The following is a 24,486-nucleotide window of genomic DNA, read 5'->3' on the forward strand; positions in this document are numbered from 1 at the left end:
CATCCATTGAAGTCAGCGGAGTTCATGGTCAATACTGGTGTAAGTCTGTTGTAATGGAGTGGAGAATCAGGCCCATTGTATTCTGAATGTGATGGGGTTGTATTTTTCAGGTGCATCATGTATTTTTGAGTGTCTTATTCTGAAGCATTAAGGATGCTATGACAAGACCTACTTCACCATTTAAACAAGCCTCCAGTCCTGCAGTGCCCCGAGCTTAGCACAAGGCACTCTGGGACTTGTAGTTTGAAAGGATTCCAGGGTGATGTAGGCTGTCACAAGGTATTCTGGTAAAGAAAACCTGCTGCTACATAAGCTGCTCTGTCTCTCATGTTGGAGAGGGAAGCAGCTGCTGGTTGGGCTCCTCAGGGTGGGTTTGTGAAAGTCAGGGAGATGGCTAAGGCTGTTTTAGAGAATGTGGAATTTCTGAGAGATTTAAGAAGGAGAAACTCAAACTGGGAGTTTTTATTTTGCACAGTTTTCCTCATCCTGAGACTCAGATCCAAGCTGAAAGCCCAATCCACCTCACCCTCCTCACACACAGATGCATCTTGAAGCATGCCTTAATGGTTAGCAGATCAGGACTGTTTTGGGGAGCTGTGTTTGGAGAGGTTTTTTTGGGGTGAAGAAAGTAACCTCTGCTTCTTTTCAGGGTCCAGCATCAGGACTTCTAGCAGAAGAAGGAGGAAACTTTCCTTCCCTTCACCCATTTCCCACAGCTGTTGGGTGAGAGCATGTTATGACCTGGTCGAGGGGTTTGGACGAGGTAATCCAGGATCCAATCAGGTACTGTCTAGCTTGGACCCTCTTGATGTGTATGTTTGATCTCTGTACACTAACCACTGGGATGAGCTGGGCCTCAGGAGGAACATTTGAGAGAAGGAACCTGATGAGGACATGGCGTTAACTTCTAGCTATTTCATTCTGGACCTCCATTGACCTGGAATGGCTGTGGGGCTGAATCACATTTACTGGAAAGGGAAACTGAGACGTTGTCTATTGGACCAGACAAGAGATCCATGAAGGCCTGATCCAAAGCCTATTGAAGTCAAAGTCAAATACTTTGGATCATGTCTCTGTCAGAAGCAGGAAACCAGACCAGATGAATCAGTGGGCTATTTTGGTATGAAGATTCCAGCTAGTGTAGAAATCCAGGCATTACCAGCTTAGCTCCTGCTCTTTGATTTCTGTCTCTGAGTGTCAAACTCCTGAAATATTACTGACTAGGAAATTTTAAAACTCCATGACAGTGACCTTGTAACACGTAAATCAAGTTCATTTACCAAAACCAGATGCAAATAATTCTTTCCATTGATTTCAATAATGGGTTTTGGATCAGGTCTATATCCACTTAATGCATTTTCTGTGTATTCTCGGGGCTATAAATCACAGGCCGGACTAATAGATCTCTAACAGTGCTGTTTTTTGAGGAAGAAGGAACTGCAGTTTTCAAGTACAACAGACACACGCAGTTGTTCACACAAATGGCTCATGTTCCTGTGACTTCTAAAAAGCTTAGCAGAGTAGGAGCTAAATGTTGCTGACCGACCGGAATGACTGCCCATTGCTGGCATGTAACTTGAACATCTAGGCCAGGTCTTCACTAAGAAAACGTATTCTATTAGAAAATGTGTTTTCTAACACATCTGAATTAACATGATGTTAAACATGACATCATCTCTCGGGTAGACCGAGACAGGTGGGTTCATGTTTAAACATGCGTGAGCTTTAACCACAACCAGAGGCTTTTAAGAGGCTGGACATCTTCCTGCCAGGCTGCCCTTCCTGCGTGGGCCTTTCTGGAAGGCTTACAAATATCTATAGGATGTGCCTTGGCACAGGGGAAGTGCACCACTAGCGCTGTATCGATGTCCAGGCAACAGGAGGAGAATGTCAGGAGAGCGTCATTGGGCGTGCAGCCAGAATGGGAGGAGTCCAGTGAGTGCGAGTGACTCTCTAGATTCTGGATCCAGATTATAAACACTCTGAAGTTCAGGGGTGTTTGGATCCAGGGTTTTGGCCTATTCCCTCACAGGGCAGGGAAGTCTGTGAAATCCAGCTCAGGGTTCAGATTTCAGCAAGCCTCTGCCCCCACAGTGTGGCCTGGTTCGGCTCTTCTATAAACCCTTAGTTTTAAATTCTGAAGGGATATTGCAAGTGAAGTAGCCCCAGGATTGTGGGGCCACATTCTGAGCTGTGCTGGTGGCGGGGCAAAGGGAGCTGTACAATGCTGCTGCTGCCTCAGATGCTGGGCTTGACGGAGGCTTACTGGCCCAGAACAGCCAGAGTGCAGTGTGCTCAGACCAGGACTGCATCAGTCTCTGGCCCCTCCCCTCCGCTATCCGCGACATGGGGCCTTATATCAGCCCTCCACCATCCAAGAGTACCCCTGTGTGGAGCTATTCCACAGATGCTGGTTAAGCTGGTTTTGTGACCCCGACCCCCCTTCCTAAAGAGAGGGCAGCAGATCACAGAAGTGGAGCCACTGCTGGGCACTTGGAGTGGTGGGTAAAGAGAGCGAGGATGAAGTGGGGAGACCCCGGTGGGTTGGAATGGATCCTTAAGGCTCTGACCATGAATCTCATTCAAATCCCTCAGTCCACCTTAACGGAGCAGGCTCCCAGCCGTCCAGACCACTGCCAATCCCGTTCAACTTGCTCAGCTACCGAAACCCCTTCCCAAACTGTTTTCTCTCTTCATATTTTAAATTCCAGCGTCCTTCTGTGGATATGAATGTGCTGTGTGTAGACGTCCTCATTATATAGCGCGTTAGCTGGGCCAGAGTCAACATTCTGACCCTTTTTTTTCCTTAAGCCTCTCGTAAATGTGTATATTCTCTTATGTTGTATCAATAGTGGGACGCATTTGGCTTTACTTCCCGTGAAGGTGCCCAGAAGTAATAACACACACTGAATCATACCAAGGAATGAAGACACTGATATGCCCAAGAATTCCGAGGCTGTTAAATTAAACTACAAACCCTTGGTTGCCCATCCATCTGCTTTTAATCTCCTTATTGCTGCACATTCTTTTTTGGACCTTGATCTTGGCAACTGATATTCAAGTTGCTAAATTAATCTTGTCAGTTTCCAGGAAGCCCCCTGAAGTCTGCAGGCCAAATTCTGCTTTCAGTTACACCTGTGTGACTCCAGAGTCGCTCCTCTGTAGTCAATGGAGTGACTCCAGATGAATGCTGATGTAACTGTAAATTCCAAGCTTTATTCCATAGCCTATTGACCTGGAGTCTGGAATCTAACTGAACTGCTTGCCCAATACCTTTTAGGCATCCATATCTCTGGAGGACTCTAACTATTTACCGTGTCCTCCGCAGTTCTTCTCAGATGTTCAGGCAGATGTTGGGTGAGAGTGTTCAGGAACACAGCAATAGCTGGGGAACAGCGTGCAGTAGGTTGCGAGCATTTTCTTTCTCAGACATGGAGACATTTATTTCCTTATGTGCAAAATGTCTGCTGTCGTGATGCAGCGTTCTGTCAACAGGGTTATTAACGCAAGGCTTGTGTAGCCTGACCAGGATAACGCTAAGCAGATTTCTTAGCAGCAAACTGTATCTGGGACAGGCTAAACCTGCTTCAGCTTCCGTTTATCTGGCTGGCAAAATGAAGTTTTGAAGCTGCCCTGAGACACCTGTTAGCTTCAGGAAATAGCCATGGAGGAACTAAAAATCTCTCTAATATGCGTGTCCTGCAGCATGTCAAGTAGTGAATAAATAGCGCAGTTGAGACTACTTTTCACTGTTGGAGGCTTTGGTGGCATTTTGTTGCAGCAAAAGGTGGTGTGTGTGTGTGTCTGTGTGTGAGTGAGAGAGAGAGAGAGAATGGCTTTCTTTGTTTTTCCTCATTTAAAGAACCACTTCTGACAGCCCTGGTGAAGGCCACAGATCCCGAACGAAGTGGTGATCAACTTGTGAAGAGCCTGGACAGTCAGTCTGGGGCGCCCCAGTGTGCTGCCGAGCAGTGCTCCACAGGGACGCCCTGTAATTTGAGGGTGTAGGGCTGGAAGCAGCGCTGATGGATTCAAGACTGCGCAGATCCACTGGACCAGCAGCCTTGAGGTTCTACTAGCAGCTGAGGAACTCAGTTAGAAACCGGTATTAATCCTTAAAGCTACTCTCAGTGCCCATGGCTCTCTTTCTGCTTGACTGCAAAGCGTCTGTCTAGAACACTTCCCAGGTCCCTCCTGCCTAATTTCTTGTTACAACTTTAAAGAAACAGTACATGCACCCTCAGGCTAATCTAATTGTACTTCTAGGGGCGCTATCATTGTGGTATCGATGTTCTTCCTCTAGAGATTTGGCTTTTGGTCGCTTTCAGGCATCCATGTGAATAATAAAAAAAACCAACCACCCTGAGAATTAGAATCCCTGTTATTAATATGCTTCCCTTTTTGCTTCTCAAAGCAAGGCTTGCAGAAAAGGGGCAGTCAGGCTCACTTGTAAAACCTGACAGGCATTTTAAAAACCAGCATTTCAGTCAGGGCTGTGAGTGCCTAAATGAATTGGCCAGAAAAATAAAAGCTAGCAAACCGACACTGCTTAACAATTCCCAAATTAATTTTCCATGTCAAGTCTCCTCTTCCGTTTCCTTGTGCAGTTTACACAGGAATGTAAAAAGGAAATTGTTGAAGAAACCCAAATATCTAATGACTGGGGGAGGAAGGATCGTTTTGTGGCTACGGAACAGGGAAGGAGCTGGAAGATCTGGGTTCGGTTCCTACCTCTGCCACAAATTGACGCAATCTTGGCAAGCTGACATTTTCCAAAGTAGTTCTGGGCATCTTGTCATTCAGATGCTCAGCTTGAGACACCAAAGGCGTGAATTTCCAGCGGTGCTGAGCATCCAGAAGTTCAACTGAAGTCTGAAGAAGGCACTCAAAATGAGAAGGTACTCTTGAAAAGCTGGCCCTTAACTTTCTGTGGCTGTTTTCCCATATATAAAACAGAAATAATATCTACTTAGAGAGGGGTGTTGTGAGGCTCCCTTGATTATTTGTAAAGTGCTTTGGGTTCCTCAGAGGGAAGGCTCCGTAGATGGAAAGTGCCATAATACGGACTTCAGATAGTACCTTTAATTTATTTAATGTAGCACCAGAGGTGTGGGGCCAAGAGATTCTCTCCTGCAGTGTCAGTAACACTGAATTTTTGGATGAGAAGACACCACCTTCCCAAAGGATTAGCTGTGTCACTGAGCTGGGATTTGTTGCCTGCTGTTTGTATTTATTTTTTCTGCTGTTAATCCATCCAAAAAATGCAAGTGTGTGGACAGAGTCCATCGTGATACCATGAACCATCTCTTCTCTTTACAGAAAAGCAATAAAGCTACTGTGCTGTATAAAGGAGGGAAAAGAGCTTGTTTGTGTCCTGCCCCTTCCTAAACCAAGAGTACAAACTTTGAAGTATAAAAATAGTTGCTCGTATTATATACATATCGTAGGATGTTTACCCCTGGAGACTGCAGCCTAAACAATGAATTTGTAAACTGCTCCAAATAATCTGGCTTTATCCTAAACACCAAGTCATGAAGAAAAATACTGATTACAATAAATGAAATCCTGTTATTTGTTTTCTTTTCACAGTTGGAAATTCTGTACACACACAAATGTTGCTCGAGGTCTGAAAGTATTTACCCTGCCAAATATAAACATTCTAAAAATGATCACTTGGCATTCCGTGTCTTTGCATATTTATTTACCAGGAAGAATCTGCTTACAGAGGTTATATTATTTTTTTAAAATATCAGGCTTAATTAATCAGATTTCTAAAAAATCAATCGTGCTTTCTTACCAACACCGCTTTCCACTAACAGTGATAAAAAGATGGTGACTGTTTTTGTGTGGGCTGTGGTCAATCTCCAGACAGGTTTATTTAGCAACCTAAGGTGACGCTAAGGGCCAGGTTTTCAAGGCAGCCTTCTAACTGCAACCACAATGTTTGCACTCCTGGCTGTTTGTGTGTACAGGAAAGCCCACAAACTTGCAGGTTTTCCTGCATGCAAATGCTTGTGTAACCTACATTGGTAAACTCAGAGACTGCTAAACAAACATATTAAAGGAGCAATGTTTCTCTGGGAAGCTACAGGGAGGAGGAGAGAAAGACTTCATAACCTGTTCTCTCTCTCTCTCTTCCCCCCCGTGAACTTCTTTCCTCCTGCAAGTCTTTTTCTGTATCTGCATTTTTATGAGGATCATCATTCTAGTATTGGGACATTTAACAAATATGAACAGCCTGAGCCTCCTGTCTAGTGTTATTGCACTTTACAGGGAGGGAACTGAGACAGTGAAGTGATTTCTCCCAGGGTCACACAGGGGATCAGAGAAGCGCTGGGACCAGAACTCAGTTCTTGTGACTCTCAGGCACATGTCTTAATCACAGGGGCAGTCACCCTCCCTTTAGGCTAGGTCATCCTGACACCGTTTGTAAAGCTGGTTGGAATTTTTCAAATCGAAAGATTTTTCTCTCCAAAATCCTGCCAGATTTTTTGTGTGTGTGTGAAAAATTGCTGATATTTTTTGTGTTGCAAAAACAAGTCTTGCCTTTTTATTTTTTCAAAATGGTTAAAGAAAATGTTATGTAAAATTTTCCGTAAAAATAGAGAAAAATCATACAGCTGAAAAATGGGTCCATTTGAAACCCTTCGAAAGTTCAAAGTGTGGCAGTAGATCTGTCTTTAGCCAGCTGTCATGGTTTGTAAGTGTGTAGCCTTGCTTCTAGGTGAGCAGATAGTTTGGTGCAAACCAGCATAGCTGCACAAAGCTTGCTTAGCTGGGGAGATTGGCGGCAGAAAGATATTGCCCTGGCACTCGATAACTTGCTTTTTTTAGATGTTTCTAGGATTTCACCCCATAGCAATGTGAAAGGTTTTGCCCATCCGTCCCTTTTTGGATCTTCAGAAAAGCGCCTAATTGAACTACTTATGTACGGCAGGAAAGAAGCAGCTGTTAGAGTCTTGCAAACACATTGTGAAGCATTTAGTGCAGAGAAAGGATGGACCTCCCTTTATCAAGGGGCTTGGAAATTTGGTTCTCGGCTCAAAACTTATTTGGTATAAGAAATCTTTTCCATTCCAGCTTCAAGAGGTAGGAAAAAGTGAAGGAGGCGTCCTCCCTAACTGTGGTGAAAGAACAGCATCCTCAGGAGAATGCTGGGATTGCACCTGCTAGAATTGGTTGGCTGGGCTGAACCCAATTTGCTGTCCATCTTGCTTCCTTCTTCCAGCACATGCAGCATGGGTGCTTTTCATCATGACCCAGTCTCGCACGGCCATTACTTGCTGTCGGTTGAGTCTCTCTCCCGTAGTTTGGTGTCCAACTTTTCCACTGTGCGAAATGATCTTCAACTTCCAACTTGGTGCACTTGTTCAATTTTTCGAAGGAAGTGGACAACCTGCCCCTTTAAAGAGCATGGAGTGGAGACTAATAGCAGAGCTCTTCCACATTGAGGAGAAAAGAGTGGCAAAGTAACTCATTGTTGGTAGTGCCTGGGCTTTAATTAACAACAGCTGAACCACTGCAGAGACGTTCTGTGTCAAATCCAGCAAGAGTCAGGCAAATAACTTTTTTTTTTCCAAAGCTAGAGATGACAGGACTAGAATGTGTAGGTGTATTGTAAAGAGTCGGCTAATGTTCCCCCTCTAGCTAGCTTCCCAGAATGACTGCAATCAGACCTCTATTATCCAGACAAAATAGGGTGCATTGAATTAGTTGGATCACTGTCTCAGCTCATCCAGGGTATTTCCATCACCGTTATTACATATTGGAGGACAGCTTCATTTCAGGGCAATGAGATTCTCAGATCATTGGGGTCTGTTTTTTTTTTTTTTTTTTAAAGATAAAGATGGCAGGGATGCTCTCAATGGTTAATCCACCCTACTGGAACACACACTTGGCTGAGAGCAGAATCTTTGGAGGAAATGAGGCCAGCTGTCCAAAGTGCAACATCACAGTGGGTGTTCACAGCACATGCCACTTGTGGGATTCAGCCCACAGAAACTAGAGAGTAGCAGACTGACGTCATCTAGCCCATCCCCTGGCCACGGCAAAACCGTTCCTTACTTTGCTCTGTAGGTTTTGTTAATGTTTTCATACAAAAATCTTTGGATGGCAGTGCCGTTAAACCCTGGGTAGTCATTTTCCACCTGTGCAAATGTCACCATTCAAACACATCTGAGTCAGCAAGACAGAGAACTTCTCAACTGCCTTGGACTGTCTTTTATGCTGCTGGTTTGTCATGTCTAGTTGAGACCTGAGGCACTGTTTTAATGTCACGTTGTTGCAGTTACACTACAGATTGGGGTGTCATTTGCTATGGGACAAGAGGGCCAGGTGCCTCCCCCAGGCCTTGGTCTGCTTTCCCAGACTTGTCCTAGGTCTATATGCCCCATTATATCTTCTGCCCACACCAGATGTCGAATGCAGGAAAGCAATAATTGCCCAGTTTTTCTCATGCATGATGCTGTTTGAGACAGAGAATGTTCTATATGCAGACACAACGTATGCACCCTCTACCTTCTCCCCCTGGAATCTTTCTGGAATGCTGCCCCTGCCACAGAGCACTGACTGGACAGACGAGTAAGGAGATCTGACTCGTGGGGGTAGCTGGAAATAGCAGGGCAGTTGCTATTGGGGCATGGCCAGTAAGAGCGACCTGCTCAAATCAGCTTTAGGGATGAGTGCCAGAGGGGGGGAAGGACTGGAATGGTTGCGCAGCAGCCAAGATGGGGGAGGTGGGCTATTTCCCATCCACAGAGGATAAAATATACACAGTAAAGGAGCAGCTGAAGATATCAGAAGAAACTGCAGATGAAACATTTCCTGGCATCTCAGTGCATCCCTCCTACAAGATCTTGCTGTGGGGCAGATCCTGCTGTCCTTACTTGAGTAAACGTCCTGTTGACTTCAGTGAGAGACTTGCCTGAGTGAAAACAAGAGTTCTAGGCTCTGTGGCCACTATACTGGAAAGCACTTAAGCGCGTGCCTAACTTTAAATACATGACTTGTCTTGTTAGCTCCAATAGATTACTCATATGCTTAAGGTTAAGCATATGCTTAAGTACTTGGCTGCCTTGAGGGCTCTCTGTGCCCTATTGTCTTTAAACTTCTACCACACTTAACCTTCAGCTCATTCATTAGACCTCCTGTGACAGCAAAACGTAACTCACGCCACAGGTCTCACTAAGGACGCGCTGACTTTTTAGAACTAGGTGAAAGGGTTTGGTGTCCCACCAGATAAACAGGCCCAGCCTCTCTCCAGCATCCAAGGACAGAGGGGCCTCCTTTACAGAAAGAATTCACATTCTGAATGCTAATTAGCAGCTGATAGAGATGCAGTTGTATTTACTTAGCCTTGTCATCATGACACATGTGTATTGTTAGAACCACCGTGATTACTCCGTTCAGTATTAGACGTGCTCATTAACTAGTTCCGGAGGGGTAGCCGTGTTAGTCTGTATACAGCAAAAACAACGAGAGTCCTGTTGCACCTTCAAGACTAACAAATTTCTGCGGGCTGCATCTGACGAAGTGGGTTGCAGCCCATGAAAGCTTATGCCCACAGATATTTGTTAGTCTTGAAGGTGCTACAGGACTCTCGTTGTTTTTTCTCATTAACTAGGACGCCAAGAGGAAGAAATGCTTCCCGTGGCTATGATAAGTTGGGATCCAGCATCGAAAGCTCATTCCTATGCTGCTAGCAAACATCCCTATGGATGGGGATGAATGTAATGCCATCAGTACTTTTCTCATTGCCGCATTGATGGAAAATGTCTTAGCAGAATTTACTTGTCATCCAGCATGAGACACACAAGGTGAAACAGGGCACATGCATCCAATATCAGGGCTGTGACTAGTTCCTCCTTCTCCACCACTGTTCTCTGGCTCCTCTGGAGTCCGAATCAACTATAGGAATGTTTCTTAATCCATTTGTCATATGGTGCTGGGGAGAGAGCCATGCCCCCCTTGATGATGGCATAGTTGTTGTCCCCGCAATCTGTCTCCCAATGGCAATGGTGGTGCATTGCTGTTTGTATCCGGTGTCTCTCTATGCTGGAAGAGGGTTGGATTGGTGGAAACAATCCCACGTATAACACCCATTTCACCTCCTAAAGTAGTGATGTGCGCTATAGCTTGGATGCCATTGCAGTCCCATGACCTCAAGGGAAGGCTGTGCATTTGAACTGCCAGACTGGGAATAGTTGGCATGGGGCAAAAATTGTTATTGTGTCAAGGATTTGGCATGATGCCCTGCATGATGGGAAATAGGCTCGGATCCCAGTCAGCACAATGCAGTTGGTTTCTTGCTGACTTGTACCTGCCAAATCCTTGGTAGGATAAGTAGTTATGGCTGATGTCATTCTCTTTTAGGTCCTCGTTTATTTTTACAGGCATCTGCATGGCTAGATACTAGATCGAAACCTATCCTATATAACACTGTGCAAATACCTCATACGTTTCAGGCTCGGGGAATAAAACACACCCTGACTCGCCTCTCTTGTAAAATGTCTGTGGTCTAATTGAAGAGCCCATAACTTACTCTTTTATGACCAGCTGAGATTTTTCTATTTCTGCAGCAAGGCAGTTTTTTTTCCAACTACAGGGTTGAACATTCAGCTGAAAGGAGCAAAACAAATGCAAGTGGACACTACTGCTTTTAACTCAGATCTGCACTGACAAGTGCTAATGTGGCTTCATTAAAAATAAGGGGCAGGGGAGATAATCCAAGGAAGACCCCTTTGTGGATCCAGAACAGGATTTTACAGCATGAGACTAAATGGGCCATATATCAATTACATTTTGACCACTGTATGTATCCCAGGCAACATCTTTGTTATTTCTTTGGAGGCAACGTCCAAGGCTCCATGTCCTTGTGCCAAACACGAAAATCAAATTAAATAGCAGAACTACAACCCTACAACGAAATGCAGTTTCCCTCGCCCTAAGACTCAGATCCAAGGCCTGGGAACCCTACCCTCCTTTCACACAGATGAACGTTGCAGCATGCTTTAAAGGACAACAGATCAGGGCTATTTTGGTTCATTCTAGAGCAAAGGCTCCTTCAGGGAGGACGTTTTACTGCTGGCCCCTCTTTCTTCTAAGTCAATCTGGGGAGCCAACTCAAGTGCCTCTTCTGATCACAGCTGCATCAGTGCGGCAGGAGGAGACAGGTGCTCTGCCAAGTCAGAAGGTCCTATGCTGTTATGATCATAACAGTCCTTTGAGGCCTTAAAAATCCACGATTCTTTAAAACCAAGGCTCCACTGGCCGCGGATTTCGGCGGCAGTTGACGGGAGACTTCCTGACTTCTACTTACCGCAGCGTCCCCGCTGTGCTGCACCGACGGGAAATGCCCTCCGGTCGACACAGCATTACTCTTCTTGCAGGGGTGGATTAACGGCGTCGACTTCTGGGTTCAATTGAGCGGGTCTCCACTGCCGCTCAGTGGATCCCACAGAATCGATCCTGCACTGCCGACAACACCATCAGCCGTGTAGATATACCCCAAGGCCCTGATCCAGCAAGCCAATCTTTGTAGGGAGGCCTCTGCACTCACATGGGTCAGTATGCAGGGTTAGGCCTACGGGTCCCAGTATTTAGTCATTACTTTCAAAGCATGCATTAGTCAAAGCTTTCTTCGCCATCAGTGTGAGTTCTGCACGCAGCCAGCAGGATTGGTCTTCACAGCACTCAAATGGGTGAAGGGTGGCAGCCAGTACACAGCATGCTAAAGAAGAAGGAATTTTGGCCAAGGTCAACAGGGTAAAACTCTCCTCTTTTGAAAAGTGCCCTGAGTTCTTTCGTGCTTACACAGGCCCTGATCCAAATCCCACTGGAGTCAATGGGAAAACTCTCGCTGACTTCAATTGGTTTGGAGTAGGCCAGAAAGCAGAGCAGTGTCCTTATGTAAAATGCCCCTCTTCCACCACTTCTGTGAGGCGTGCTGTATTCTAGTTGGCTGCTACACTATGCTCCAGAGGTGGCTGCATTTCAAGAGTGTTGTACGTGTGTAATTTGTGAAGGCCCTTTTGCGAGAAAAGGCACTAATTTCCTACACAGATATAAAATATTGTTTATTCTAAGACGGCAACTTCTTGTTTGATCTATTTTTTATTATACCTAAGACATGATTTTCAGTCATATTACTCTTTGTAACTGAACATATGGTTAGAATATCTTTTTTTATGACCATTAGCTTTCTTTTAAGCTTCCTGCATTTTAACTGGTCTCTCACTCCATTCCTAACTCATGCTCTTATGAGCAGATAAAGCTACAATGATGTGAAATTCAGACGGCTGGAATTTATTAGGTTTTGTTGTTTTGTGTCACATGAAAAGCTTGGACGGGGTTGGTTCTGGCAGCTCTCTCAGGTTGCTGTCTGGTCTTTCAGAATCTCAGGGCAAGTCTACACCACAAGTTGCCATAAGTTACATTGGTGTACAACCACTGCAGTAATCAAATCATTTTTGCATGTCCACACTACGCTCCTTGTGTTGGCAGCGTGTGTCCTCCTTGCACCGGTTTAACTGCCAGCATGGGGCATTGTGGGATGGTTTCTGAAAGGCAGCAAAGTCAAGGTAAGCAACGCAGTGTCTACACTGACACTGTGTCATCCTAACTACATCAACCGAAGCGCTACGCCTCTTGCAGAGCTGGAATTATGAAGTTGGTATAGCAGGCAAGTTACATTAGTGGGAGCTACATTTTAGTGTAGACTTAGCTTGCAGAGTTAGGTTGATGTAAGCTGCCTTATGTCAATCTAACTCTGTAGTGTAGACTAGGGCTTAACTTTTATATTAGTAAGTCTCTAGCTCTTGTTAGTGTAAAGAGAAACATTTGATTTAGCACCTAAAGTGGGTCGAGTGTATTCTGTAAGCAGTGAGCTTAGAGAATCACTAACTTTTTTCCCCAGTTCGACGCCTAACTTCAGTGAATGTTTAAAACTAAGAAAATTGACTTTACACATTTTAAAGAGATTAATGGAAAACGCATAATTGGGTAGTTCTAAAAAATACCTATTGTTGTAGACTGGAACCAATATTTGCTTAGGGTCTGATTCTGCTCTATTTACTCAGACAGAACTCAAATAGCATTTTCTAGTGTCATTCTGGTCTGTTACATATGGGCTCAATTCAGCATTCCCATGAACATCATTGAGAGATTCAAGTGTACAAGGAATGTAATAATAGCCTTAAATCAATATTTAAGTGTAATGAATATTATTAAAATAGGGTCCAGTCCTGCACCATTGAACTCAATTAGACTGTTGCCACTGGGTTTATTAGCAAGATAATTAGGTCTGTGTTATAAATATGCTATAGTACTGAAGGTAGCACATTAGCAGTCATGATCCATTTGATGGAAAAATACCATCCACAGTAAAATGTCCCTTTATTACAATGTGTGTGGCACAATTATTCTCACATGGAATTGTCAAACTTTAACCTGTGAAATCTCAGTGGTATTGTTTCTTTTCTTTTTTTTTTTTTTTAAATTTCAGAATTGATCAAACCTAAAAAGCTTCCTTAAAATGAGTCTTAAAAAAAATTCACAAGACAAAAATCAACACCAGGCTTGGAGTTCTTACACAAGTATAAATTATAAAGAGCTAAAGTAACTTTTTTTTTTTAAAGGTTAAAAAATAAAAACAAAATGTCCTCTTGCTTGTTTGCCAGACTTCAGTCCAAAGAGGGTTTCTGCCAGGGATATATGAACTTTTCTTACTAGGAGTTTTATAATGAAAGTTCTGACACAGCATTAATTATAGCAACATGACTGACACTGCTGAAATACTCTTTATACTAACAAGATTTTGGTGCTGATGAAGTTGTAAGAAGAATTAGTCTCGCCTAATTTACACAGCCATTTAGTCAAACTGCAGGCCAGATTCTGATCATGTTTACACCAGAGAAACAGTAGGCAATGTTGTTACTCTGGATTTATGCCAGTGTAAATGAGATTAGAATTTGGCCCTCAGTTTTTACAAGAACGTAAAAGAAATACAGCACTGTGAAGCACTATCATGCTATAGATTTGTTTTTCTTAACAACTGTGCAACTGACTAACTTACAGCTGGTGCCAAATTTGATTATAATAGAGGTTGACTTCTTGCCAAGTGTAGTGTGCTGATTTGTATGGCAACATTGGCAACTTAAACTAACATTTACATTGACTGCTATATTACACATTTATACTAGGGAAGTGGTTCCAATTACCTAGTGTTCTGCCGTGTGACCGCAGCAAGTCAGAGGGAACAGTCGTTTTTTAATGAGCTCATAATGAAATGCTTGGGCTGGGATTTAAAAGCCATTTAAGGGGCATACGGTATATTATGGCCTTTTATCAACGCTACTGTGAGCACATCATGGTAGAAACCATTTTGGTGGTGGGAATTAAGCTATTTGTTTTAAGGATAAGTATAGTTACAGCTATTTCCTGCACATTCCAATGACATAGTCGTGTGCTTGCCAATTTGCTCTTGACATGTTTACAGACGGAGAAAGCCACCTTTGGACTAGTTTTTGCAAACATCGTGTTCTATTATGAAAACATTCCCAAGGCTGAGGGTGAAGAATCTGGTTCAGAATACGTTCCTCTCCAGACAGTCTGGTCTCAGTTGCTTCTTGGGTAAATTTGGAGTAAGTCCATTTGCTTTAATAGGGATGCTCTGGATTTGCACTAGTTTGACTGAGGTTAGACTCTGACCTTTGCTCTTCAGATGAGATCTGATGGAATTTTTTTTTTTGAGTAAATAGCTCCAGGGAAACCTTTTATGGGCTCTTCTTTCTCAGTAATAAAAGTCTGAAAACTGAAAGGATGCCTGCTGTATCAAGACTCCCCAGCAAGTGACGTGTTTCTGTAGAAACATAGAAATGTAGAGTTGGAAGGGGCCTCAAGAAGTCATCAATACCAGCACTGTGGCAGAGATCATCTTCGTTGCAAAGGGCTATTGCCGCACAAGCTGGCATTCAGCACTTCAAAAACAGTAGAGAGGAGATGTCTTTTCCCTCCCTAGATGGGGGTTTTATCCCTGTGGTCATCAGAAGAACAATGAACAAGATGGATGTTCTAGACCTTACTTTAGCAAAGCATTTAAGCACGTGCTTAAGTCCTGGGAGGAGAGCTAAACCCATGTTTAAGTGCTTTGCTGAACAGGGATGGTCTGCTGAATCTGGGCCTGATTTAGGAAGAATCTTTCATAACAAAATAGCGAGAGAGTGGGAACTGAGTGGTGGGTTATGCTTTAAGGCCCTGATCCATGTCCATTGAAGTTGATGGAAAGATCCTAACTGTATGTGCCATTCTTTGTCCTTTATTACCAGCTGGGGGTGGAGGAACTGGTTTATTCCCTGTACAAAAGCATGATCATCCACATAGGTATGTCGCTGCAGCACTTGGGAGCTGTAATTCTCAGCATGGGGAGACATACCTATTCGTTCTACTCAAGTTGACACCTAAAAATAGCAGTGTGGCTGTGGCGACATGGATAGTGGCTTGGGCTAGCTGACCCCCTGGGTAGAGTAGCCACTGACTCATCCCCAGAATACAGGATCTCTCCAACCCCGCCCCTGCTGGTATGAGTTTAGATGCATGGTGCATGCAAGATCAGGCCGTATAGAGGACATCATTTTGCAGAGCATGCTGACCCCCCATGGGCGTGACCTGGTATGCATGGTGTGTGCAAGGTCACACCAGCGGAGGCGGAGCAGTGTGCTCCGCAAAAGGTGCTCTCTGTGCATTATACCAGAGAAAACCATATCCAGTTTTATTTCAGTACCGGATGGGGACAAACCAGACAAAAACAGGACTGTCTAGCTTAGAACAGGATGAATGGCCTGCCTACCTCTGAGTTCTTATTCAGGTGGCTAACTCAGGCTGTCACCTGTGCTGCCCGCAGCCACACGACTATTTTTAGCACACTAACTCGGAGCAGAGCTAGCACATGTATGTTCACCCGTGCTGGAAATCACATTGTCTGTGGCTTCTGATATCTTCCTTAACTTTTCCCTACCAGACTTTAACACATGGAAGGAGATCCAGGGAACTTTTCCAGGTATCTACCAAGCCACGTTGCTTGCAAGGAATGGCCCTAATCTGAGCACCTGTGTTGACAAATATCCCAATTTTATCATGAGTGTTACAACATGTGGTATTCTTTCTTAAAGCCTTAACATCAGGAGTTATGTGAACATGTGAGAATCTCAGCTTTTTCTTTTTCTTTCTTTCTTTAAATCATGAGTCTGCCCTCCAAAAAAAACCAAAAACATTTAGGGTTCTTTTTATTTGCTTTCTGGTTTTGGAACATTTAGCGCACGTGGTTTAAAGCTTTATTCCACAGCCACAAGGGCTAGAAACGTACTTCCAGGAGCTGGGGCTTTGAGAAAAAAAAAAATATCACAAGATTTGCATTAAAGAGTTGGTCAGACCAATTGTAGATTGGTCCCACCAGGTGATGGTCCTACATATCCCACATAGGCAGAGTGAGTGAGAAAAGTGTTTTTACAGGGTGTGTATGGTCTTAGAACTGAATTTGTCCCTTTTTGTAATGAAATATGGTTCCAAGATATTTGAGTGCAGACAAAAAATAACCCCCACCATAAATGGCTATCCTTATATCGCACTTGTGTCCCTTAACTGCTCAAACTGATATTATTTAAATTTGTTACCAAAAAAATGTTTGCAACTGAGCCAAGACTACGTCTCTGCTAAATTTCACTCCAGCGTAAAATTTTTCAGCCAAGTTATAATCCCCTGGAAAATGGAGCTATCACAGAAGTGCTAACTGCTAACACAACCCTAACTATAAACTACATTGCTTTACTAAAAAAGGAGATGGCTACTTCTTATTAAATGTAGTCATGACTTGGCAATTTGGATGATGTTTAAGTTTCCGGTGCATTTTGCAACAGGTAAATCTCCTAGTGTTGAAGAATGTTGGCCTTATTTGTATACTCACTGAGCCGCTTTCTGTTCTCCGTTACATCCCTGCCACCATCACTGAAATTGATGGATGTTAATCAGAGCAGCATCTGACCCACTGTATTTGTTTATGTACGTACATCACTATATATAGCTGCCTGTTCAATAGTAGTGCTCATTGACGGTGACTCATGTTACTGGCAGATAATATACACCAATGATCTCACTCCTGTGGAGTGGAACTTGCTTATAATGAAATTGGATTCAGTGCAGCTCCACTCCTGAGCCCAAACTTGAAGTCTTTATTCAGGCAAAACTCCCATTCAAAGTACCGGATGTGTGGCATGAGGAAGGGCTGCAGGGTTGATGCAGAATACTATGAAAATTCCATCTTGTTCCTGTACTGGGAAGTGTGCAAATCTAGATCGTATCTGGATCAATCCCGCTCCCATTGAAGTCCCTGGGGGTTCTACCACTGACTTAGGTGGAAGCAGGAAGAGGTCCATAATGAGGCTGTTTTGTGAAAGGACAGAATGGGCCCGATCCAAAGTCTAATAAAGCCAATGGGATTCTTTCCATTCTTTTCTCACTGGGGTTTGGATCAGGCCCTGTACCAGGATTTCATTGGCAAATACGTCTATTTTCACCACAGACGGTGCGTTGTGGAAAAGGAATCCGTGGCCAATATGCAATTGCAGCACTTTGTGTGTTGTCTCTTCTAGTATACTTCAAAGGAGGTGTTGCACTGAGCGGGGGAGCTAACCAGTAAAAGCACCACAAACCTGCAGCTAGGAATGAAACCCAAAATGATTCAAGGCTGCTGTATCATCAACAGAGAGGAACAAAGCTCCTTTTCAAATAACAGGTAGGGGGGCTTCAACCTGGCTTCTGAAACAGGGCCCACCTCGCAGCCCTTTCGCACACTCTTTGAAGCCAGTGAGAATTTTGGGGCATGCACTGACCATGAGAAAAGACCCTGATGTTGATTATAAGAGGTAACTTCCCCCTACTGCCATCTTCTAGGGTCAGCATACGAGGGATGCTCCGTGCCCTTGAGGCGTCAATATATTATTTTCCTTCCCATCCTTCAGATCACATTCATGAGGACACATGACATATGCACTCACATGCTCAATGAAGCCTGTTCCGCAGTTGTTGCCCATGAGAAATTTGAAGCCGGAACAAATGTATATTTATTTTTTGCAGTGGCTATATCCAAAATGAAGAGGGTTTTTAATTTTTATTATAAATCTTGACTCATGTGGATCCCTGGTGGGATGGAGTTAGTGGATGCCAGCAAAAAAAAACAATTGTGGACCATTGTTAAGAAACATAGCAGCAAATTCATGGCTCCCTCTGATCCCAATAGATTGGGACCCACATGTAGCTCATAACTGACATAGGGCTACCTTGAAGAATGACCTAGAGTCTCTTGTGGCTGTATGTTTGAAAGACTCTCTCAAAGACTATGGTATCCTCTTGTTGGCTGCCTGGGGTTGGTAAGGGTCTAGTGTAGCACACCCTATGTATGTGTATACGCATCATAATATAAAAAGCCAGTGAGGCTGGTGCTGGGTGACTCAGAGACCATGAATCAGAGGAACACTGGCGGTTTTAGTCAATTATGCTTATTTTCTTTGTGGAAGAAAGGTTGACAATCCAGGCGCAGATCTGGCATTTATTTATGAATGCATTCCAAACACACAGCGTATAAAAAACAAGGACAAGCCTGTTGGCTAGAGAAGGATGGGCATGGTGCTGAGATACTGTATCTGGCTTGCTTTGCTGACTTGCTGGTAAAATTCTTTCCATGTGAGTTCTAGTGGGGTGTTGATAGGTGTAATGGAGCTCTTGGCAAGAGATGTATCTTGTCCCCATTCCTTCCTATGAGTCAACAAGCAGGTTCACGGTTCCCACCCCTATCCATGTGGCATCTCATCTTATCTTTCCCCAAATTCTCACTATGATGGGGACTTGTCTTCTTGCCAACTTGTTTCCTCCTCCACACTTCAGGGATGGGCTTCTGGAGCTTGAGCAACAGCTTCTTTCCTTTCCCACAGTCATAATTCCTCTTCTGAAGAGTGGCACCTTAGGTAGCCAGTTTTCATGGAAAGACCCATATTGACCCAAAAGCCTGCCATTTACTGTTAGAGGTGCCCTTGTTCACCAAGCGCTGTTAGACTGCTCCGTCTTTGTAAACATAAAGGAAGACAGTCGCTGCCCCATGGAGCTGACAGTCTAAAGACTCGATCCTGCAAGCTGCTGAGCAACCACAACTTGCAGTGACCATTCGGCACCTGGGTGGATCAAGCCTATCAGACCAGTAACCCCAATGCAATTCTGTGTTCTAAGTGCAACTAATGCGTCCACCTCTATGCAGCCAGGTAAAGATTCTGCCATAGAGTCCGGTGACGAAGTCTTTTGACGTGCAAGCAAGAACAGAAATAACTTGTTCTTCGATGGCTGTGTGGGCCCTGTTGAACTAACAGGAGTAGAAAATAGTAAAAATATCCTCTTTGTTACTAAAATGAGTAGCTATGACTCTGAATACACGCGGGAAGCAGATCTGGTGAGTAAGAAGGTACTGTTTAAGGATGACAATCACTTTTATGGCCTTATCTGCTCTTTAAGGCCAGAAAGATCCACCCCCCATGTGCACACACAGTTTAATTGGATTCAGTGTATCTAGTCTGGAAAGATAAAGGGGCTGAGTTGACTCTGCTGAGACTAGACCCTGTGGCTCTAGGGAGTTTAGGCATATGATCTTTTTCCAATACACAAAGAGTAAGCATATACTTTCATTCTGAATATCTGTTTTTTGGAACAAAAGTAAATTCTTCATGAGTGAGAGCATGGTGTGTGCATCTCCTCTCTGACAGGCTGCACAACTCTGAAAACAAAGTGGCTCCTGAACTCTGTGTGCAGAGTGAATTCCTGGAAATGTGAAAGTGCAGCACACAAAGGAAAGTGATATTCTAGTTTCACATCTGCACATACCATAAAGTGTTCTAAAGCTGATACCTACAGCACTAAGCTGTCCCCTCTGACTTAACTAAAAAGCTAGAGACACTAAATAAATCCAGGATGACATTATTTCTTCCATGTGGCTTCAGAACCCTTGAGTGACTTTCAAATGTCAGCCATTGCAGAAGAACATTGTCCCTTTAACATTGAGGAGAAAATAACTGGCTCGCTGGTAACTCAGCAATCAGACATTTCCTGTCAGAGTTTTCCAGAGGCATGATGGAAAAGATAAAGAATTGGGCTGCAAAGTCAGGCAGCCATAAAAATCAGAAACAATAAAATAGAGCAAAATTAGTTACAAAACTGCTGAAGGGTTTTTCCTCCCTTGATCCCACCCCTTCCCCGCAACATTTTAAGCAAACTAACTTTTTCCTGGGTTATGTGAATTGCATTTCGGAGGAAGTGGCAAACAGAACCTGAAATTCAGAGACTCTCTCGGCTCAGGTAAACAGCTACAATGTATGGAAATATTTACAATAAAAGAGGCTTCTTAATAACTCTAGGAAATCACCATGTCACCAAAAATATGAAGTGTTTTAAGTCCACTAGCCAGAGCTGCAATTGGTGTTTCAATAGCCACATATTCTAAATCTTGGCAGGCATTTAGACCTTTTTATGATAACTTTTTTGCAGTGTAAACCTTCACCTAGGATAACAAGAGGGACTTGTGCATAGATGGTGAGTGGGGATGTATAAACTGAGTACAGCACGGGGATTAATCCATCAATTTACACAGTATCTGTTTTGAATCAGTAAACATGTCACCTACATTTGCTCTGCCAGCGTTTTATCTTATGTTCAATGATTTAATAACAATGTATTTGAAGTTCTAATGGTAGCAGTCTGCTTATTCTGATCCAAAGAAAGTACATTCTACCTTGAGCAAAAAAACAAACCCAACAAAACCAAACAAATGAAGCAGCATGCGAACACTGATTTAGAGCCAGAGGATTTCACATCAAAAGTCCCCAAGATCCTTGCCTCAACTGCAAGCAACACATACAAGATCTGAGTTCAAATAGCTTGGAGTGCTGAAATAAAATCCGTTTCAGGTCAAAAAGCCAGTGGGGAAATGTCGTCTTTGACAAAGAGAGACAGTAAAGGCTAGTTTGGAACCGAGCCAAAAGCTGACTTAAAAACTACAAAGCAAAGTTGTCAGAAATATGTCCCACTTACCATACTACCATGTAATTAGGGCCTGATCCCATTCTTACTGAAGATAATTGAAGCTTTTCCATTGACTTCAGTGGGAGCTGGCTCACCCCATTCTTTAACTTGAGGGAAGTTCTGATTCAGTTCAGAACTTTCTGGTTGTGGCCCATTTCTAAATACAATTTATTTTCTTTAGTGTCTTGCCTGCAGTGTGTTCGTGAGCTTTCCAGAGCTGCTGTGGGAAATGTGAGAGAGAGAGAGAGCAGCTTGACAAACCGACAGCACGTTTTGTGAAAAATTAAGAGATTTTCAGACTTTGCCCTATTCAAAACAAAAATCCAAATGGTTTCTGGTCCCTCCCCCCTCACGCCCTCATTTCCTCCCTTTTTTCAGCGGTGAAATGGGAAAAGGAGAGAGAGAAGGGACATGGGGGCACCTGTCCAATATCAGCTTTAGGCTTTTTATTTTTTTTAAATCAGAAAACTTCAAACACCTGAACATTTTCATTTTTTTAAAGGCTATTTTTTGGTCCCCAAAATAATTTTTGAGTGGAAAAATTTCCACCCGCTCTGAGACATTAGAGACATGAAGGGATATCCAGGGAAGAAAAGATACAGTTTCAGCCGATCGTGTCAGTTAAATGGAGAATTGAACGAAGAAGAGAGATGCTGGAAGGCTGCTCTAGATAGCAAGAGCCGCAGAGGAGAAGAGCCTTTGACGCAAGAGCACAATAGATTGTGTGGCATGGAGTCATGCTCTTCACAGGAATGAGGCTCGCCCTTGGATTAGAAAAGAGCTGGTCGGGTGCTCTAAACCTCCCTCGGAGCTCAGCTTCCCAGCCCAGCAGGGCCAACTCCAGTCATTGAGGTGAGTGAGTAGCAGGCAGTTCCTTGTGGTGGCGAAGCAAAGGGCCCGAATCTGTACCGCCTTGTACGCTGTGCGGTCGCTTCTGGACATGAAGAATGGATGCAAAACCCCACCGGATCGGAAAGGCTTTGGGCAGGCATGATTTACGGCACAGCGTGCAAGGCAGAGGAGAGTCAGGCTTGAGGCCTTGTTTGTATGGTGAGCATTAAAGCCCCAGTCTCTTTAGCCCACCTTTCCCACCCCCTGCCGTAGCGCGGAACACTGTGCCATGCTCTCTTTTGGTGGTGCCTTATGGCGATAGTTATGAAATGCTTGGGAGGAAAGGTGCTGTATGACCACTGAAACATCATGAAGCGAAAGGACCTCTGATCCTTTGCACGCTTGGTCTTTGTTCATCCCTCTATTCTACTCCCTTAGGGCTCAGTCGTGGGGGTCTCCCATCGACATCATTATCAGTGCGACCTTCCTGCATACGCCTGGCGTATTCGCTGGCTGTTAATCTCTGTGATGCCCCTGTGGTGGTTCATGTTTTAGAAGATGCCAGGACATGCACGTTTGTATTAAGCAGCAGAAGCATAGACTTTTTGTTTGGTTTTCAATGAATAACAGACTTAATGGACAAGTGGATTTTTTTAGGCTCGACCCTTTTCCTCTGACGCCCCACCAGGAGGTGTCTGTGATCTCGCAGCGTTGTGAGTTCGGCAAGACGTGCCCAACAGCACTTGAAGCCTCTGGCAAGGAGCAGCTAGCCACCAATATGTTCCCCAGAGCAGGGCCCATTCCAGCTCAGTCGTGGAGGAAGTGCCAAGTGAAACAAATAACGCTTGAGGTTAAAACATAAAAAAGCACAAATTGTGTTAGTATCACAAAGTCAGACCTCTGAATCAGCTTGGGGAGTTCCAAAATCATGACACAGAACAGCGAGTGTCAAAAGGTCGCAGAGATAAATGGGACGCAGCAGATGCAGTGCTGTGCCTGGTGGAGAAGTAATTAGCCGAGACTAATGCCGGAGCCAATGCAAACTGGTAGAGATGAGAAAGGAACCAAATTTCCCCCACCTTTGAATGCATGCAACTCCAGCTGGTGTTAGGATACAGCGTGCTGAAAATTCCTTCAGACAGACAGTGACACCACTGGTTCTGCATCGGGAGCAACCCTTGCCACCATGATATTGGGCATCACTATTAAATATTTATATTGCAGTAGCACCCAAAGGCTTAGTCAGGATTGGGTCCCCTTTGTGCTAGGCAGTACAAAATCACAGAGACGAGACGGCCCCTGCTTGGAGAGTTTGCCAGCTAATTTAAGACGTGATGCAAGATACATGCAACAGATAGGAAGGAAGAGGGGTGAGGTTAGCCATAGTCAGATCAAAGGGCTACATGGGCTAACAATGAGCACGGCTTGATTCCTGCAACCATTATCTAATCTTGAATTGACAAGGGCATGAACTACATGTCAGTATTATTGGACTCAGACAATAATGGGTAACTTCTGAGCTGTTAAGTGTCAGAATGGTGAGCAAAGCTTTCCCGTTCTGTGTCAGCTGAAAGGCACATCTGGGGTTAAAAACCATGCCCAGGTTCTTCTGCTCTGGTACTTACGGGTGAGTCCAAAATGCCTGTTTTGAATCTGGATTTCCAGCGTCACCAAATGCAGGAGTTTGCTTTGGCCTTTGTAAAGATGGGGGCTCATTGCAAAAGTCAGCTATCAATCCAGAGGGAAATTGCAAAAGCCCTCCAAAACTGAGGCTGTTCAACCATGAGGAGATTAAGGCCCATATCCAGCGGTAACAGTATTACCTTTAGCTGTAAATAACCCCAGGTCCACTCATGGTGGCAAAAGTGGAATTTACTGTAGACAGAATTCCCACTGTATCATCTAAGACGGCAGCCATTGATCTCACCTTGGCTCCACCTGCATTCCATTGATGCCTACCTGGTTTTAGCATTTCCCGCAACTTATCAGCACTTGACAGATGGATGCTTAACAACCCATCTAATGCAAAACAGGTCATACTCTTAGAATTACACCAGAACCTCAGAGTTGTGAACTGACCGGTGAAACACGCACCTCATTTGGAACCGGAAGTACAGAACCTGGCAGCAGCAGAGACAAAAAAAAAAAAAAAGCAAATACAGCTTTCGCAAATACAGTGTTGTGTTAAAAGTAAACTACTAAAAAAAAAAGGGAAAGTTTAAAAAAAAAATAAGGAAACTTTCTGTGCGTGTTTCATTTAAATTAAGCTGGTTAAAAGCAGCACTTTTCTTCTGCATAATAAAGTTTCAGAGCTGTATTAAGTCAATGTTCAGTTGTAAACTTCTGAAAGAACCACCATAATATTTTTTTCAGTGTTACAAACATTTCAGAGTTATGAGCAACTTTCCTGAGGGGTTTGTAACGCTGAGGTTCTACTGAAATGAGATAATAAAACGCTTAAAGAATAACGGGAGATCCAAAAATAAATACATAAATGAATAGATAAATAAAAATCATATATAAATTTCCTTGTGATTTTAATAC

General features: G+C 43.8%; 1 protein-coding gene across 2 annotated transcripts in view; it reads left to right on the forward strand.

Annotated features, from left to right (window-relative positions):
- COPRS (coordinator of PRMT5 and differentiation stimulator) overlaps positions 1-24,486 on the forward strand; it is a 215,059-nt gene that overhangs the window by 123,415 nt on the left and 67,158 nt on the right. Inside the window, exons 4-5 of one of the 2 annotated variants that reach the window (XM_067547399.1) lie at positions 650-783; positions 2,853-3,114. In XM_067547399.1, the coding sequence (XP_067403500.1) occupies positions 650-783; positions 2,853-2,897 (179 nt within the window). In that variant the 3' untranslated portion in view covers positions 2,898-3,114. Of the gene's footprint in view, positions 1-649; positions 784-2,852; positions 3,115-24,486 lie in introns of those variants that run through there. The other variant, XM_067547398.1, reaches the window with a different exon arrangement.

Source organism: Emydura macquarii, unplaced genomic scaffold (genome assembly GCF_026122565.2).
Source record: "Emydura macquarii macquarii isolate MOO-44397 ecotype Brisbane River unplaced genomic scaffold, CSIRO-AGI_Emac_v2 contig_1230, whole genome shotgun sequence".
Classification (NCBI taxonomy): Eukaryota; Metazoa; Chordata; order Testudines; family Chelidae; genus Emydura; species Emydura macquarii.